The sequence below is a fragment of the Cherax quadricarinatus genome, chromosome 35, assembly GCF_038502225.1.
Source record: "Cherax quadricarinatus isolate ZL_2023a chromosome 35, ASM3850222v1, whole genome shotgun sequence".
In the NCBI taxonomy this organism is placed as follows: Eukaryota; Metazoa; Arthropoda; class Malacostraca; order Decapoda; family Parastacidae; genus Cherax; species Cherax quadricarinatus.
Window position 1 is genome coordinate 22,665,792 of NC_091326.1, and position 19,108 is coordinate 22,684,899.

The 19,108-nt window shown below is 40.4% G+C and overlaps 1 protein-coding gene across 5 annotated transcripts in view; it reads left to right on the top strand.

Annotated features, from left to right (window-relative positions):
- LOC128695082 (pyroglutamyl-peptidase 1-like protein) overlaps nt 1–19,108 on the top strand; it is a 69,506-nt gene that overhangs the window by 12,587 nt on the left and 37,811 nt on the right. For all 5 annotated transcript variants that reach the window (XM_053785475.2, XM_053785476.2, XM_053785474.2 and 2 more), the window contains one exon: nt 17,441–17,697. In XM_053785475.2, coding sequence (XP_053641450.1) covers nt 17,443–17,697 — 255 coding nt within the window. In that variant the 5' untranslated portion in view covers nt 17,441–17,442. The remainder of the gene's footprint in view (nt 1–17,440; nt 17,698–19,108) is intronic.

The window sequence follows — 19,108 nt, forward strand, 5'->3', positions numbered from 1 at the left end:
TATTGAGGCTATTTTAGAGGATGTACTAGAAGTAACGAGAATTTGTGTAGTTGCTGATGTTGGCACAAGTACATCACCGATATTCCGGCACGTGCATTGATTGTGCCAGACCAGCAAGATCATATAATAATAATTAATTGGTACACCTATGACCCTGGTCTGCTAGGAACTTAAACATTAGCATAAAAGAAACTTTTTAATTTATAACTGCACTTACAGAGAATGTTTCAGTGCTACCACTCCCTCCCTAAGTGGTAAATTGTAGACTTTTTCTAGAGCTGCAGAGCTCATTGCTAGCCATAGCTAGGGTTAATTAACAATGTGCTAAGAATTACACAGAATCAAGGAATCGCCACCAACAACCCCATCGTAAACAATATAAGCGAGCATGCACGATGCCGCTTGGAAAACTATCTTGGCAAGAAGGTAGTCTTGTAATTTAGTCAGGACTAAGAGGTACTGGACAGTCTGTTGCCGATAAGTTGGTGCTGTATCCCTATGGACATTAGGGATGTTAGCATGATTACTCTTTTAAGCTCGAATAAGAGATTGCCGCTTTAATTTTGTGAGGCACTTAGTTTAGACATATTTGTCTGATTTGTGGAAGACTGAATAAGGTCTTTTCTTATCAAGGGGTTAATCTGATTGGCAACTGGCTTACCTAACAGGAGTGCCTGTTTGATGAAATACTGCTCAGTGTTTACATTCATCCTTAAGACTTTCATTGTCTCTCGTGTAGATCTACATCAGTGGGATTAGCGGCGCGGATGTAGATCTGTCTTAATCATAGCACTCGCATGTGCTGTGAGCAGTAAATTTTGGCATAGACACGAGAGAATGTCTGTACAGTGAGCGAGTTAGTGTGTGTGCGTGTACGTACGTACTCGCCTAATTGTGGTTACAGGGGTCGAGACTCGGCTCCTGGCCCTGCCTCTTCACTGATTGCTACTAGGTCCTCTCTGTCTGTCTGTCTGTCTCTCTCTCTCTCTCTCTCTCTCTCTCTCTCTCTCTCTCTCTCCCTCTCTGTGCTTCCCGAGCTTTGTCATACCTCATCTTAAAGCTATGTATGGTTCCTGCCTCCACTACATCACTTGCTGGACTATTCCACTTCCTGACAACTCTGACTGAAAAAATACTTCCAAACATCCTTGTGACTCATCTGAGTCTTCAGCTTCCAATTGTGACCCCTTGTTTCTGTGTCCCCTCTCTGGAACGTCCTGTCTCTGTCCACCTTATCTATTCCATGCAGTATTTTGTATGTTGTTATCGTGTCTCCCCCTGACCCTCCTGTCTTCCAGTATCGTCAGGCCGATTTCCCTCGACCTTTTTTCGTAGGACATTCCCCTGAGCTCCAGAACTAACCTTGTTGTAAATCTGTACTTTCTCTAATTTCTTGATGTGCTTGACCAGGTGTAGGTTCCAAACTGGTGCTGCATACTCCAGTATGGGCCCGATGTACACAGTGTACAGTGTCTTAACGATTCCTTACTAAGGCATCAGAACGCTATTCTCAGGTTTGCCAGGCGCCCATATGCTGCAGCAGTTACCTGGTTGATGTGTGCCTCCGGAGACGTGCTCGGTGTTATGCTCGCCCCAAGATCTTTCTCCTTGAGGGGGGGTTTGCAGTCTTTGGCCACCTAGCCTATACTCTGTCTGTGGTCGTCTTTGCCCTTCCCCAATCCTCATGACTTTGCACTTGGTGGGGTTGAATTCAAGAAGCCAGTTGCTGGACCACGTGTTCAGCCAACCCAGGTCTCTTTGTAGTCCTACCTGATCTTCGTCTGATTTAATTCTCCTCGTTAACTTTACATCATCTGCGAACAGGGACACTTCTGAGTCTGTCCTTTCCATCATGTCATTCACATGTACCAAAAATAGCACTGGTTCTAGGACTGACCCCTGTGGGACCCCATTTGTCATAGGTGCCCACTGTGATACCTCATCATGTACCATGACTCGTTGTTGCCTCCGTTAGGTATTCTCTGATCCATTGCAGTGCCCTTCCTGTAATATGTGCCTGATCCTCCAGCTTCTGCACTAATCTCTTGTGAGGAACTGTCGAAGGCCTTCCTGTAGTCCAGAAAAATGCAATCGACCCACCCCTCTCTCTCGTGTCTTAAGTTACTTTATCATAAAACGCCAGAAGGTTTGTGACACAGGATTTGCCTTCCATGAATCCGTGCTGGTTGTTGTTTATACTCTTCTTCCGTTCCAGGTACTGCATCACTCTCCTCCTGGTAATCTTCTTCATGACTTCGCATACTCTCACGTCAGTGATACTGGTCTGTAGTTTAGGGCCTCGTTTCTGTCTCCGTTCTTAAAAAATGGACAACATTTGCCCAGTTTCAAGGGATGTTGATTGTGGTTAGTGGCACACACAGCATCTCTGCTCTTTCTCTAAGGACCGACGGCGAGATGTTGTCCGGTCCCTTCGCCTTTGAGGTATCAGGGTCACTTAGCACCTTCTGCACCCCTCCTAGATTGTGTGTGTCATCGAACACCTGTTGGTATATTCCCTGTTGGTGTTCCCCTCTGTGCTCTCTTCCCAGAGCCCTTCCTATGTCTTCTGTAAATACATCCTTGAATCTCGTGTTGAGCTCCTGACTCGCCTGTTGATCGTTTCTTGTGAGTTCCCCACCTTCTTTCCCCAGCCTGATCACCTTTGTGTGTGTTTGTGTTTGGGGTGAGGGGAGTAGGTAGGTAGTATATATAAATCATTTTCCATTCCATCAATCGATACTAAGAAACGGCCAATAAAACCATGAAAACCACCCTAGAACATGTCTCGGATTTGTTTTATAATCAAACACAAGGTCAAACGCACTCGTGAAAGAGAAATGGTTTATATTAGTGAAAGACCCACACTATTTGCAGATGACACTACGTACGTCTTCTCTCGCCCAAGCCCAGTCATACTAGCCAATACTGTAAATACTGAATTACAGAAAATATCTACCTGGATGATGATTAACAAACTTACTCTCAATATTGACAAAACCTACTACATTCATTTTGGGAACAGAACTGCAGATGTTCCTCTTAACATAATGATAAACGGTTCACCTCTCACAAAGTTCACAGAGGGAAAATTCTTAGAAATCCACCTTGATAATGGGCTCAAATTTCAAACTCATGTACAATAAATTTCCAAGGAAACTCAAAGGTCGTAGGTGTACTGTTGAACATACGGTACTATGTTCCACAGTCAGCCCTCCTGGCCCTATATCACTCGCTCATTTACTCCTATCTCACCTATGGAATTTGTGCATGGGGCTCAACAACAATAAATCATCTCGGACCATTAATTACCCAACAAAAGGCTGCAGTCAGAATGATAAATTCCCACTCCAGGCGGCATACTCCACCAATATTCAAAACTCTAAACTTACTCGCCGTACAAAACATCCATACTTATTATTGTGCCTACTTAAACATTAGAACACTTAAACATAGAACACTAAACTCAGATATAAACCCTCCCCTCAAACTTCTCCTTACCAACCTCAACAGAACACATGACCATAACACAAGGCACAGATCACTCTTTGATGTTCCTCGTGTCCATCTCGCACTATGTAAAAACTCATTTCACATAAAAGGCCCAAAAATCTGGAATTCTTTACCTGTGAATATAAAAGAAATACTGTTTATGAATTCAAGACTCTTAAAAACCACTTACTCAACCACAACTAAATAAATACTGAATAACAATCTCATAAATGTATAACCTGTGACCCTATCAAACTTTTTTTTTTACTACATTACCTAATAGAATACTCCATTCTCTTGAATGCACAGTAACTTGTCTAATGATCACATAACCTGTTTCTGCACTACAAATCATTGATTTTACTCAATCTTGATTCGATTATATTATACATTTTTATGCTACAAATTTGTACAACTATAAAGCTTCTTATTTGAAATGCTCATTTGTACTTCATGTTGTAATATGTTTAGTGTAATTTTTGCCACTGAATATGTATATCATTGCTCATTTAATCTTAAGTTAATTTTAAGCCTGCCCATAATGCTCTACATACAAGGGGCTTTTGGCATGTACACCCAATCACTGTATTTCTTTGTACAACTGTGTATCATGTCCAAATAAAAAATAAATAAGAAATTATTTATACTAATGATTTTTCTTAAGGAAGGGCAGGGGCCCATCTGTCTCCCACCTCCCTCTGTTTTATAGTGTGTGTATACGTGTGTGTGTGTGTGTGTGTGTGTGTGTGTGTGTGTGTGTGTGTGTGTGTGTGTGTGTGTAATATATATATATATATATATATATACACACACACACGCACACATATATTATTGTTTTTTTTTTTTTTTTTTTTTTTTTTTTTTTTAACTACGTCTGCTTTAGTTGTTGAGATGGCCTAAACAAAAACCAGTCATTACCCCAAAAAAAAAAAAAAAAAAAATAGGTTAAATCTTCAATTTTTTGTGTAATGATTTATTCTGAATAGAGGGTAAGTATTATATAGGAGAGGCCTGGGGATACTAGTAGACTGAGGCAAGGTTGCCATAGTAGCTGGAATGTCTGTTTTTAAATTGGAATTTGTTTAATTGTATGCAAATTTGCCCAGATTAATTGCACACATGAGAACTTTTATAGGATAATTTTGAGAGTTCAGTAGGCAGTTTTGCTATAGTATGTGAAGGAAAGGAGCCATTCTTATTGACTTTAGAACATTTTCTTTGTCTTGAGGTTTTTTTAACGAGCAGGAAACTAATACTGTACTACTATTCTAAGAATGAGAAATAGGAACCTGTGCAACATTTTGCACTTGAGCTGAATTACTGTCATTTTTTTTTTATCTTGTGAACCAGTAAGATAACTGATAAATCTTTTAAACCTTACTTATATTTAGTATACAGTACACTGTTTTCTAGAAGTGCGATCTTTATTCCTGATATACATGTACCGTTTCCTTTCCTGTGAAGGCCTTATCTGAGATTAGCCTATTTATACATAAGCTACCTTTCTTCTTGTACTTAATGATTGTAGTTAACTCCATAAGAAGTCCTATTTAAGTCTGTCTAGATCTTTAGATCTTTAGTTACACGTAAGTACAGCTTCTCCTCACTTAGCGACATACAGTGGACCCCCGGTTAACGATTTTAATCCGTGCAAGAGGGGTAATTGTTATGCGAAATAATCGTTATGTGAATGAATTTTCCCCATAAGAAATAATGGAAATAAAATTAATCCGTGCAAGACACCCAAAAGTATGAAAAAAAAAATTTTACCACATGAAATATACATTTTCCCACACACAAAGAGAAGGATACATGCACAATAGTAGAGTAGTACATGCACAGTATATATTGTGCATGTACTAGTCTACTAAATGAAGAATAAATGACACTTACCTTTATTGAAGATGCAGCAATGACTGATGAGACACTGTGTCCTGGGAATGCCTTTTCCTCCTGAGTACTGTAGGTCCTGTTTGGCATTTTCTTCCAGAACAGGCCTTATCACACTGTGTATGCCACTACGATTCTTAAATCTCTCAAACCAACCTTTGCTGGCTTTAAATTCACCAATATGAGCACTAGTTCCAGGCATTTTTCCCTGTTCACCTGGGTGTTAGTCGACTTGTGTGGGTTGCATCCTGGGAGACAAGATTAAGGACCCCAATGGAAATAAGTTAGACAGTCTTCGATGACACTGACTTTTTTGGGTTATCCTGGGTGGCAAATCCTCTGGGGTTAATTGTTTCTTGGTATTCTCAATAAGCCACACCAACAACGGTGCTACAGCAGCAGCAGCAGCTGACAGTGCAGCAGCAGCAGCAGCTGTACCACCAATAGTAGCGATGGTTGATTGGGGTTTATTATACAACCTGCCTTCTGCAGTGTTCCTTCGTTCTTATGTTCTTATTGCTGTAGGGTTGGCACTAGAAGCTTTCTTGGGGCCCATGGTCACTTATTTTCCAGAAAAAGCACCGAAAACACTGTAATAATACGAAATATTCCGATTGTATGCTTGGATGTTACCGCGGAGGCTGGCTGGTAAACAATGCCACCGGCGGAACATGTGAGCGCGTCTCGGAAGAAAATCGGTAAGCGGGTTTTTAAGCGGTATGTGAGGCAAAATTTTTGCAATTAAAGTAAGCGGTATGCGAAATAATCGCTATGTGATGCCATCGTTATGCGGGGGTCCACTGTACTCATTTACCGACGCCTTGGACTTGCAACAGGCTCTGACCAGTATACATAATGTATACTAGAGCTGATTTTCTGTTCTGTTTATTACAGTATACAGTACACTTTTTTATCACACTGGCAGATACCCACCAAGGCAGGGTGGCCCAAAAAAGAAAAACTTTCACCATCATTCACTCTATCATGTGGGGTTCAAACACGTGGATTGGGTAAAAATACTCACGTAGGCTGGAAGTACGTACATGTATATTGTAACTGAAGTATGTGGAAGGGCGCCACAGCCGAACCTGCCTCTCTCTGCCCCTTGACTAGACTGACTGAGAAGTGCCCATGGGCGAGGGGGCGCTTGAAATCCTGCTAGGTCAGCAACAATATGAATACAGCCAGTGATTCACGCAGAGACGGTTGGTAGCGAGTCATCTACTGGTACACTGGTTACTGGTAACTGGTTACTACTACTGAGAGCTCGGCGACGCTAACGTATGTCGTCCCAACATAAAACTAATACAAACTAGAGATGGCAGGTGTACGGCTTGGGCTGATTCTATACAATGTCAAAGTACACAACAGTTGAACATTATAACATACATAAGTAGAACATTGGAATGGAAGCTTACATAACTGAAACTATAATGCAATACAAGGTATAATATAGCACAACTCATCGAAGAAACTCAACGAATGAAACTCATTGAATGAAACTCAACGTTGAGATTACACAATAGAAGTGATAAAAAAAAAAATTGATCGATCGATCTGTATTCATGTGATCTACGGATTCTGAGGAAGGAATATATACAAAGAAAGAGTGTTTAACAGAAAGGCAGATTCGGTGCACTCAAATCTAGACTGTTAACTCTCAGAATTCGGAGAAAACGTGAACACGAAAAAAAATTCTTGAATACTGATAAGTTGATACTGTAATTATTCATCTATACAGGTTATTTACATTTAACCCCAACTCTGCTAGGGTAAGATTGACATATGCAGAACGAGTGTCATCTCTGGGAGGATCAAACTCTGTTACATTGGCTAACTCATGCTGTATTTGAGGCAAATCTGAATTGGAAGTTACAAATGATACTTGAGGATTTCTCAATACCTGTCGTGTACGTAGGGAATAACGACATACAGGTTGATCGTTTGACTGAGTATCAGAGGAAGAGAGTACAGGATCAGGAAGATTGTCAGAGTCTGTCACATTAGTCTGGGTTGATACATCATTATCATCACATACTAACTTCATATGATCTAAATGCGATTCTTTATACTTACCAGTACTAATCTCTCTAACCTTATACTTATTACCAGTGATATGTTCAACTACTTGATAAGGACCAACAAACTTTTGATCAAGCTTTGGCATGCAGAGACGGTTGGTAGTGAGTCATCTACTGGTACACTGGTTACTGGTAACTGGTTACTACTACTGAGAACTCCATCACTGTCTTGCCAGAAGGGTGCTTTACACTACAGTTTTTAAACTGCAACATTAACACCCCTCCTTCAGAGTGCAGGCACTGTACTTCCCATCTCCAGGACTCAAGTCCGGCCTGCCGGTTTCCCTGAACCCCTTCATAAATGTTACTTTGCTCACACTCCAACAGCACGTCAAGTATTAAAAACCATTTGTCTCCATTCACTCCTATCAAACACGCTCGAGAACGCCTGCTGGAAGTCCAAGCCCCTCGCACACAAAACCTCCTTTACCCCCTCCCTCCAACCTTTCCTAGGCCGACCCCTACCCCGCCTTCCTTCCACTACAGACTGATACACTCTTGAAGTCATTCTGTTTCGCTCCATTCTCTCTACATGTCCAAACCACCTCAACAACCCTTCCTCAGCCCTCTGGACAATAGTTTTGGTAATCCCGCACCTCCTCCTAACTTCCAAACTACGAATTCTCTTCATTATATTCACACCACACATTGCCCTCAGACATGACATCTCCACTGCCTCCAGCCTTCTCCTCGCTGCAACATTCATCACCCATGCTTCACGCCCATATAAGAGTGTTGGTAAAACTATACTCTCATACATTCCCCTCTTTGCCTCCAAGGACAAAGTTCTTTGTCTCCACAGACTCTTAAGTGCACCACTCACCCTTTTCCCCTCATCAGTTCTATGATTCACCTCATCCTTCATAGACCCATCCGCTGACATGTCCACTCCCAAATATCTGAATACATTCACCTCCTCCATACTCTCTCCCTCCAATCTGATATCCAATCTTTCATCACCTAATATTTTTGTTATCCTCATAACCTTACTCTTTCCTGTATTCACTTTTAATTTTCTTTTGCACACCCTACCAAATTCATCCACCAATCTCTGCAACTTCTCTTCAGAATCTCCCAAGAGCACAGTGTCATCAGCAAAGAGCAACTGTGACAACTCCCACTTTGTGTTATTCTTTATCTTTTAACTCCACGCCTCTTGTCAAGACCCTCGCATTTACTTCTCTTACAACCCCATCTATAAATATATTAAACAACCACGGTGACATCACACATCCCTGTCTAAGGCCTACTTTTACTGGGAAATAATTTCCCTCTTTCCTACATACTCTAACTTGAGCCTCGCTATCCTCGTAAAAACTCTTCACTGCTTTCAGTAACCTACCTCCTACACTGTATAAATATTTAAAAACATACCAGAAATGTTATAAATGGTCCAAAGGTGACACTAAAACAATATCAAAGATAGTTAACACAAATCCACTACCATTGTAGTATGCTCCTCACTTAGCGATTAATTCATTTACCAACGTGGTCTTAACAACGGAGTTCTGTTCCTAAGTGAGGAGAGGCTGTACTGGTAATTAATTTTCCTATCCTGATTTGTATATCTTTTAGTAGAGTAAGTATACAGTACATATCTTATTTAATTGAAGTTATAACCTCTGCAGGTTTAGCACTTCACATTAATATTATTGATGAAATTAAGACACATGTGTAACATCTGGGTGTCTTTATTGTAGACGTTTCGCCATCCAGTGGCTTTATCAATACAAATTCTAGGACATAACTTGAAGACAGTAGGACTATATACATGTACATAACCTTCACGGCTACGACAACTACTACTACAACTAATCCATCTCTTTGGGAAGTACCTACTTCCACTGGGAAATCCCGCCTACCAGTGACTATGCCCTCGTCTGCTACACCTGACGTTACTATGTAAGCGCCAGGCTCCTTGCTTCTGCTTCAGAATCTCCACGACTACAGAGCTCTTCGCAACTACTCCTAGGTTGAGGGACTGATTACCTCATCTTCTGTATATAGTCCTACTGTCTTCAAGTTATGTCCTAGAATTTGTATTGATAAAGCCACTGGATGGCGAAACGTCTACAATAAAGATACCCAGATGTTGCACGTCTTAATTTCATCTTGTCGGTATTGCATACCATTCCTGCACGTGAATATTATTTATTATTACACCTACCATCCGACTTACGACCAACCGGTCGTAAGTCAAAATGGACGCAAGTCGAACCTTTGAAAATTGCTGACATATTGGGTAGGACATAATGTCAAACCTTTCCTATATAAACTACCTACATAGTAATGTACAATCATTATTTCATTCTTTTTACCATAATTTACTTCTATTGTTATATTTTAATTATTTATGTACTGTATATAATGTATACATGGTAGTGAACTGTATTGTAAATTTTACATCGCATATAGTATCATATGTTACTGTTGTCTTTATGTATTGTCGACATAGTGGAATGGGAGAATACCACTGGTAGTGTCATCCTGTCAGAATGTAGTATAACCTATACCCTAAGTAAAGAGAAACAACTCTGGAACATGTGTAATACGTATCCGGCTGGCTGACCGAATGTGTCTCTCTCAGGTAGAGGTAAGTCAAGTTATCATACATATTATAAATTACCTAGGGTAACCCCAAAAAATCCAGAGAGTGCTATACAGTGGATCTGTGCTCCAGTGCCCTAAATTAATAATATTAATTATCATAGGTAGTAGGTTGGTAGACAGCAACCACCCAGGGAAGTACTACCGTCCTGCCAGATGACGGTGAAACAGAAACCTGTAACTCTTTTGCATGATGGTAGGATTGCTGGTTTCTTTTTCTCTCTCATAAACACTCTAGATAACAGGAATATCTTGCTTCTCCTACTTGCACTTTGGTCACACTTCAGACACGCACATGCATATATATATATATATATATATATATATAATGTTTTTCTCCTTTTTCTAAATAGCTCTTGTTCTTTATTTCTTCTATTGTCCATGGGTAAGTGGAAAAGAATCTTTCCTCCGTAAACCATGCGTGTCGTATGAGGCAACTAAAATGCCGGGAGCAATGGGCTAGTAACCCCTTCTCCTGTAGACATTTACTAAAAAAGAGAAGAAGAAAAACTTTATAAAACTGGGATGCTTGAATGTGCGTGGATGTAGTGCGGATGACAAGAAACAGATGATTGCTGATGTTATGAATGAAAAGAAGTTGGGTGTCCTGGCCCTAAGCAAAACATAGCTGATGGGGGTAGGGGAGTTTTGGTGGGGGGAAATAAATGGGATTAAATCTGGAGTATCTGAGAGAGTTAGAGCAAAGGAAGGGGTAGCAGTAATGTTGAAGGATCAGTGGAAGGAGAAAAGAGAATATGAATGTGTAAATTCAAGAATTATGTGGATTAAAGTAAAGGTTGGATGCGAAAAGTGGGTCATAATAAGTGTGTATGCACCTGGAGAAGAGATTGAGAGATGTTAAGTGAATGTATAGGAGCCTTTGAACCAAGCGAGAGAGTAATTGTGGTAGGGGACCTGAATGCTAAAGTAGGAGAAACTTTTGGAGAGGGTGTGGTAGGTAAGTTTGGGGTGCCAGGTGTAAATGATAATGGGAGCCCTTTGATTGAACTTTGTATAGAAAGGGGTTTAGTTATAGGTAATACATATTTTAAGAAAAAGAGGATAAATAAGTATACAAGATATGATGTAGGGTGAAATGACAGTAGTTTGTTGGATTATGTATTGGTAGATAAGACTGTTGAGTAGACTTCAGGATGTACATGTTTATAGAGGGGCCACAGATATATCAGATCACTTTCTAGTTGTAGCTACACTGAGAGTAAAAGGTAGATGGGATAAAAGGAGAATAGAAGCATCAGGGAAGAGAGGTGAAGGTTTATAAACTAAAAGAGGAGGCAGTTAGGGTAAGATATAAACAGCTATTGGAGGATAGATGGGCTAATGAGAGCATAGGCAATGGGGTCGAAGAGGTATGGGGTAGGTTTAAAAATGTAGTGTTTAGTGTTCAGCAGAAGTTGGTGGTTACAGGAAAGTGGGTGCGGGAGGGAAGAGGAGTGATTGGTGGAATGATGATGTAAAGAGTAGTAAGGGAGAAAAAGTTAGCATATGAGAAGTTTTTACAAAGTAGAAGTGATGCAAGGAGGGAAGAGTATATGGAGAAAGAAGAGGTTAAGAGAGTGGTGAAGCAATGTAAAGAGAGCAAATGAGAGAGTGGGTGAGAAGTTATCAACAAATTTTGTTGAAAATAAGAAAGTTTTGGAGTGAGATCAACAAGTTAAGGAAGCCTAGATAACAAATGGATTTGTCAGTTAAAAATAGGAGAGGAGAGTTATTAAATGGAGAGTTGGAGGTATTGGGAAGATGGAGGGAATATTTTGAGGAATTGTTAAATGTTGATGAAGATAGGGAAGCTGTGATTTCGTGTATAGGGCAAGGAGGAACAACATCTTGTAGGAGTGAGGAAGAGCCAGTTGTGAGTGTGGGGGAAGTTCGTGAGGCAGTAGGTAAAATGAAAGGGGGTAAGGCAGCCGGGATTGATGGGATGAAGATAGAAATGTTAAAAGCAGGTGGGGATATAGTTTTGGAGTGGTTGGTGCAATTATTTAATGTATGGAAGAGGGTAAGGTACCTAGGGACTGGCAGAGAGCATGCATAGTTCCTTTGCATAAAGGCAAAAGGGATAAAAGAGTGCAAAAATTATAGGGGAATAAGTGTTGAGTATACCTGGTAAAGTGTATGGTAGTTATTATTGAAAGAATTAAGAGTAAGACTTGAGAATAGGATAGCAGATGAACAAGGAGGCTTTAGGAAAGGTAGGGGGTGTGTGGACCAGGTGTTTACAGTGAAACATAAGTGAACAGTATTTAGATAAGGCTAAAGAGGTCTTTGTGGCATTTATGGATTTGGAAAAGGCGTATGACAGGGTGGATAGGGGGGCAATGTGGCAGATGTTGCAGGTGTATGGTGTAGGAGGTAGGTTACTGAAAGCAGTGAAGAGTTTTTACGAGGATAGTGAGGCTCAAGTTAGAGTATGTAGGAAAGAGGGAAATTATTTCCAAGTAAAAGTAGGCCTTAGACAAGGATGTGTGATGTCACCGTGGTTGTTTAATATATTTATAGATGGGGTTGTAAGAGAAGTAAATGCGAGGGTCTTGGCAAGAGGTGTGGAGTTAAAAGATAAAGAATAACACAAAGTGAGAGTTGTCACAGTTGCTCTTTGCTGATGACACTGTGCTCTTGGGAGATTCTGAAGAGAAGTTGCAGAGATTGGTGGATGAATTTGGTAGGGTGTGCAAAAGAAGAAAATTAAAGGTGAATACAGGAAGGAGTAAGGTTATGAGGATAAAAAGATTAGGTGATGAAAGATTGAATATCAGATTGGAGGGAGAGTATGGAGGAGGTGAATGTATTCAGATATTTGGGAGTGGACGTGTCAGCGGATGGGTCTATGAAAGATGAGGTGAATCATAGAATTGATGAGGGGAAAAGGGTGAGTGGTGCACGTAGGAGTCTGTGGAGACAAAGAACTTTGTCCTTGGAGGCAAAGAGGGGGAATGTATGAGAGTATAGTTTTACCAATGCTCTTATATGGGTGTGAAGCATGGGTGATGAATGTTGCAGCGAGGAGAAGGCTGGAGGCAGTGGAGATGTCATGTCTGAGGGCAATGTGTAGTGTGAATATAATGCAGAGAATTTGTAGTTTGGAAGTTAGGAGGAGGTGCGGGATTACCAAAACTGTTGTCCAGAGGGCTGAGGAGGTTTGGACATGTAGAGAGAATGGAGCGAAACAGTGACTTCAAGAGTGTGTCAGTCTGTAGTGGAAGGAAGGTGGGGTAGGGGTTGGCCTAGGAAAGGTTGGAGGGAGGGGGTAAAGGAGGTTTTGTGTGCGAGGGGCTTGGACTTCCAGCAGGCATGCGTGAGCGTGTTTGATAGGAGTGAATGGAGACAAATGGTTTTTAATACTTGACGTGCTGTTGGAGTGTGAGCAAAGTAACATTTATGAAGGGATTCAGGGAAACGGGCAGGCCGGACTTGAGTCCTGGAGATGGGAAGTACAGTGCCTGCACTCTGAAGGAGGGGTGTTAATGTTGCAGTTTAAAAACTGTAGTGTAAAGCACCCTTCTGGCAAGACAGTGATGGAGTGAATGTTGATGAAAGTTTTTCTTTTTCGGGCCACCCTGCCTTGGTGGGAATCGGCTAGTGTGATAATAATAATAAAATGAATTATTATTATTACAATAATACATATGTACTAATAATATTATTTTTAAGCTATAATATAATAATTGTGTCCACTCATTACTTACCTTAAAATATCTGTAGTCTTAATGTAGAGTGAGAGGTGAGTGAACAAGATTAAATGAATAAAAGAGTGTAGAATGTTCAAGGGTTATGTAAGCAAACGTTGTTATTGTTGTTACCAGCCTGGACATGAATGGTTTCTGTTTACTCTGTCAAGCTGACCAGAAAAACATATCATATTTGTTAATTTATATGTTTATATGTTATGTAGCATGTTTATTATATAATTTTGAAAAAAAAATCAGATGGATTAAGCAAAGTGTGTATATTAATGTTTTATGCACATTTAATGCGCCTGAGTGATTATTATTGTTTTTTTTTTTTTCTCCAACAAGTCGGCCGTCTCCCACCAAGGCAGGGTGACCCAAAAAAGAAAAAATCCCCAAAAAGAAAATACTTTCATCATTCAACACTTTCACCACACTCACACATTATCACTGTTTTTGCAGAGGTGCTCAGAATACAACAGTTTAGAAGCATACACATATAAAGATACACAACATATCCCTCCAAACTGCCAATATCCCAAACCCCTCCTTTAACCCTTTGAGGGTTTTCGTCGTACTAGTACGTTTTACGCGTAGGGGTTTTTGACGTACTAGTACTCATGGTTTAGAAAGACACGTAAGCAAACACTATAACATATTTATTAGAAAACGTTTCGGTCCTGGAACCTTGATCACTTCTAACATACAGACATTATATATATAGGCGGAGAGTGAGAAGCACGTGACCTGAGGAATGTCATAAGAACATTAGAATGGAGGAACACTGTAGAAGGCCTACTGGCCCATGCGAGGCACGATGAAATCACGTGACTTAAGTATCATGTATGCCAATGTTTTTGAAATTTTGTAGTTTCCAGTGTTGCGTTCTATAGTGTCGGTGACGGTGATTAGTGAGGCTTCTAGGCACCGTCGGCGTCTGAGGTCTGGTTCGGTGAGAACGAGTTGTGCCTCGTTCCAGTTCATCAAATGCCCCGTGGAGTTTCTGTGGAGGACACAGGCGTACCTTACATCGTCTCTGTTAGAGGCATTTCGATGCTCATTCAGGCGTGAATGAGCATCGAAATGCCTCTAACAGAGACGATGTAAGGTACGCCTGTGTCCTCCAGAGAGACTCCGCGAGGCATTTGATGAACTGGAACGAGGCACAACTCGTTCTCACCGAACCAGACCTCAGACGCCGACGGTGCCTAGAAGCCTCACTAATCACCGTCACCGACACTATAGAACGCAACACTGGAAACTACAAAATTTCAAAAACATTGGCATACATGATACTTAAGCAGCACCAACCCAACAACACAGGAGTCACGTGATTTCATCGTCTACCCTCGCCTCGCATGGGCCAGTAGGCCTTCTACAGTGTTCCTCCATTCTAATGTTCTTATGACATTCCTCAGGTCACGTGCGTCACATCTCACTCTCCGCCTATATATATAATGTCTTTCTACCTCTGTATGTTAGAAGTGATCAAGGTTCCAGGACCGAAACGTTTTCTAATAAATATGTTATAGTGTTTGCTTACGTGTCTTTCTAAACCAACTTGTCGGTATTTATTACCAAGGTTTATACCACTAGTACTCATAAATTCTAGCGGCCTCAAATCTAGTGGGAGAAAGCTGGTAGGCCTTCATATGAAAGAATGGGTCTATGTGGTCAGTGTGCACACTCTAAAAAAAAATCCTGCAGCACACAGTGCATAATGAGAAAAAAAAAACTTTGACCATTTTTTTTTAATAAATCAGCGACTTTGCAGTGTATTTTCGTATGGTATTGTTGTATTCTAGTTTTCTTGGTCTCATTTTATAGAATGGAAGACATATTACAGAAATTGAGATGATTTTGACTGGTTTTACAAAGAAAGGTGCCTTGAAATTGAGCTCAAAGTAGCAGAAATGTTCGATTTTTACCAAACTTCAAAAGTAAACAAATCGTGCCAAGCGTGCAATACACGTCAACTGGTGAGTCTAATATTCTTTCACAAGTGCACCAATAATATTTATACCATTTTTTACACTAATGCAGTAGTCTGCATAACAGTAAATCTTATATTTTTTGTGAAAATAAAAATTCAAAGTGGAAAGCAAAAGAATATAAGAGGGGACTTGAGACATGACTAATGACTAGAGGAAATGTCATTTTAGTACCAGGAATGTCTTTCTTGTTTATTCTGGACCCTATTCCGAAATTGGCATCTTTTGAAATTTGTGTGAAATTGGCAAAATTGCTAAATTCTGACCACTGTACTGGATAGTTGAATTTCATAAATGAGTGGTTTCTTGCATCCATTCGATAGAAAAAATGGAGTTCTAGCGAAATATTCATGTTTTTTGTCGACTAGTACAGTGAAATTGGCCGAAAATGGGGCTCAAAGTGGGCAAAATCGCCGATGCTTAAACATCGCCGAGACCGCTAACTTTGCGAGAGCATAATTCCGTAAGTTTTCTATCAAATTTCAAACTTTTGGTGTCTTTATGATCGGGAAAAGATTCTCTATCTTTTGATAAGAGAAAATAATTTTTTTTTTTTTTTAAATTTGGCCGACCCTGAGAACGAGTTTCGGAGAGGGCCTGTCGACCCTCAAAGGGTTAAAGTGCAGGCATTGTACTTCCCATTTCCAGGACTCAAGTCCGACTATATGAAAATAACCGGTTTCCCTGAATCCCTTCACTAAATATTACCCTGCTCACACTCCAACAGATCGTCAGGTCCCAAGTACCATTCGTCTCCATTCACTCCTATCTAACACGCTCACGCACGCTTGCTGTAAGTCCAAGCCCCTTGCCCACAAAACCTCCTTTACCCCCTCTCTCCAACCCTTTCGAGGACGACCCCTATTGTTGTTATTATTATTATTATTATTATTATTTTTTTTTTTTATTTTTTTTATTATCACACTGGCCGATTCCCACCAAGGCAGGGTGGCCCGTAAAAGAAAAACTTTCACCATCATTCACTCCATCACTGTCTTGCCAGAAGGGTGCTTTACACTACAGTTTTTAAACTGCAACATTAACACCCCTCCTTCAGAGTGCAGGCACTGTACTTCCCATCTCCAGGACTCAAGTCCAGCCTGCCGGTTTCCCTGAACCCCCTTCATAAATGTTACTTTGCTTACACTCCAACAGCACGTCAAGTATTAAAAAAAACATTTGTCTCCATTCACTCGTATCAAACATGCTCATTAATATGGATCTTCAAGACCAATTACTCTTAATGAGTGGCTCTAAGACAAGCAGACAGAAAGACACACAGGTAGACACAGTGATACAGACAGACACAGATATACAGGCAGACAGATAGGTTTATGTGCAACAGTGAAAACAAATAGAGTTGGAGAGTAAGAGCCTTTCTTGCCACAATCTCCAGTGCAAGATTCAGACTTCATCTTACGGGCCGTGGTGAAATTTACTGTCCAGTTAATACAGTATGATGCTGCTGATCGGGCAGGATTACTCAAACTGATGCTGCCTGCATGACACATTACCGCCGCGAGTATTGTCAAATATTGTACAGTAATGTGCATCAGCCGGCCTAGCCTAGCTGCCAGATGCATGGTCGTAAGTAGAGTGGACGTATGTCGAGCAGGTCGTAAGTCGGATGGTAGGTGTATTATTTGAAAGAGCAGTATCAGTTTTAAAATACTTTAATGGTTTTTATTTTCAGATATGGGTGGCCTCATCTCTCTAATTACAGGAGATTCATCCCTGCCATCTGAGGACAAACTCCCTGTTATTTACATAACTGGATTTTCCAAATTTTGGAATTTCCCTGTAAACTCTAGTGAAGAGGCTCTAAAGAAATTACAAGAACTAAATCTAGACAAGAGACTTAAATGTCGAATTGTCATTGAAATTTTGAGCGTTTCATATAAAGATATAAACAGCATTATACCTAAAAAATGGGAAGAACTGAAGCCAAAGGTAAGAAAACATCGTTCCTTTGTTTTGGCAGGAGGCACATATGTAGAGATCTAATCAAATTGTAGTGCAGGTGTTACCTGTAGGTTCTCTAGTCAGTGTCAGGAGCCACTGCCCTTGTGCTTGCTCCCAGAACAGGCTTCTTGGTTGCTGGCCAGATCAGACAGGTTACTGTTGTCAGCCACATGTAAACTAACATGCATCACAGTCTGCTTGATCAGGGACCTGATGCAAGGACTTTGCTAAGGTCTCTTTTAAGAGATTGTGTTTTTGAGTGGTTGAGAGTAGGATTAAATAACATGGGCATGTAGACTGACTGCCATGCTTCTTTGTCTTTGTTTTGGAATGCAATGATTTAGCAATACAGTTGTGGATAAGTGGCTAAAGAGTAGGATCTCCATAGCATGAATTTATTTATATATAATACGTAGTAATTAACCCTTTCAGAGTTTCGGCCTTACTAGTACGGCTTAGGCACCAGGGTTTTGGTGTACTAGTACGCCTAAATTCTAGCGCCCTCAAATCTAGTGAGAGAAAGCTGGTAGGCCTACATACGAAAGAATGGGTCTGTGGTCAGTGTGCGCAGTATAAAAAAAATCCTGCAGCACACAGTGCGTAATGAGAAAAAAAAAACTTTGACCGTGTTTTTGGATTAACCCTTTGACTGTCGCAGGCCCCTTTCTGAAACTGTCATTCTATGTCGCTGAATATTCGAAAAAAAGTTATTTTTTCTTAGAAAAATATTCCTAACATTTTCATGAATGTTTTAAGCCTAAAAAAAATTTTTACCATCAGTACTTACCAAGATATAGAGCCGCAAAGTTTGCAGAAAGTGACGTGCGTACAGCAACAGCGGCAACTGCCGCCCACCCGGTATTTTTATTTACTCTAATTCAAAGGTTTCTTGCATTTTTCAATATTTTTCTTTTCCAAGTAACTTGTGGCCTGTGAAACCAATGTAAGGTGCATTGTTCAAATATACACTCATTGTTTACAACATAATAACAGAACAAACTTTATCACTATTAGTTTGTGTATACACTTTGTTTACACAAACAAACAATACAAAACAATGTTTATTACTATTGTTCCATAATATATATACATATGTACAGTCACTAACCACGTTCCTAGAACTGCTGCAGCTTGTGGAACTCTTTAAAACATGGGTATATGCAGAGGGGCACTTGACACTCCTCACACATAAAATGAGTCTCTCTGCATGTTTGTGGGCGTTTTGTGGTATGTGTACATACATAACACCTCTTCTGAGCATTTTTCTTGGCAGTAGTAGGAGGCAGTTGTATGGGGTAGTGATCACCAGGCCTGAAACGAGATGACGTGTTGGTAATTTCGTGGGCGCTGGTCTATTGCAGGTGTTGCTCCTTGGTACTTTGCGATTATTTGTCTGATT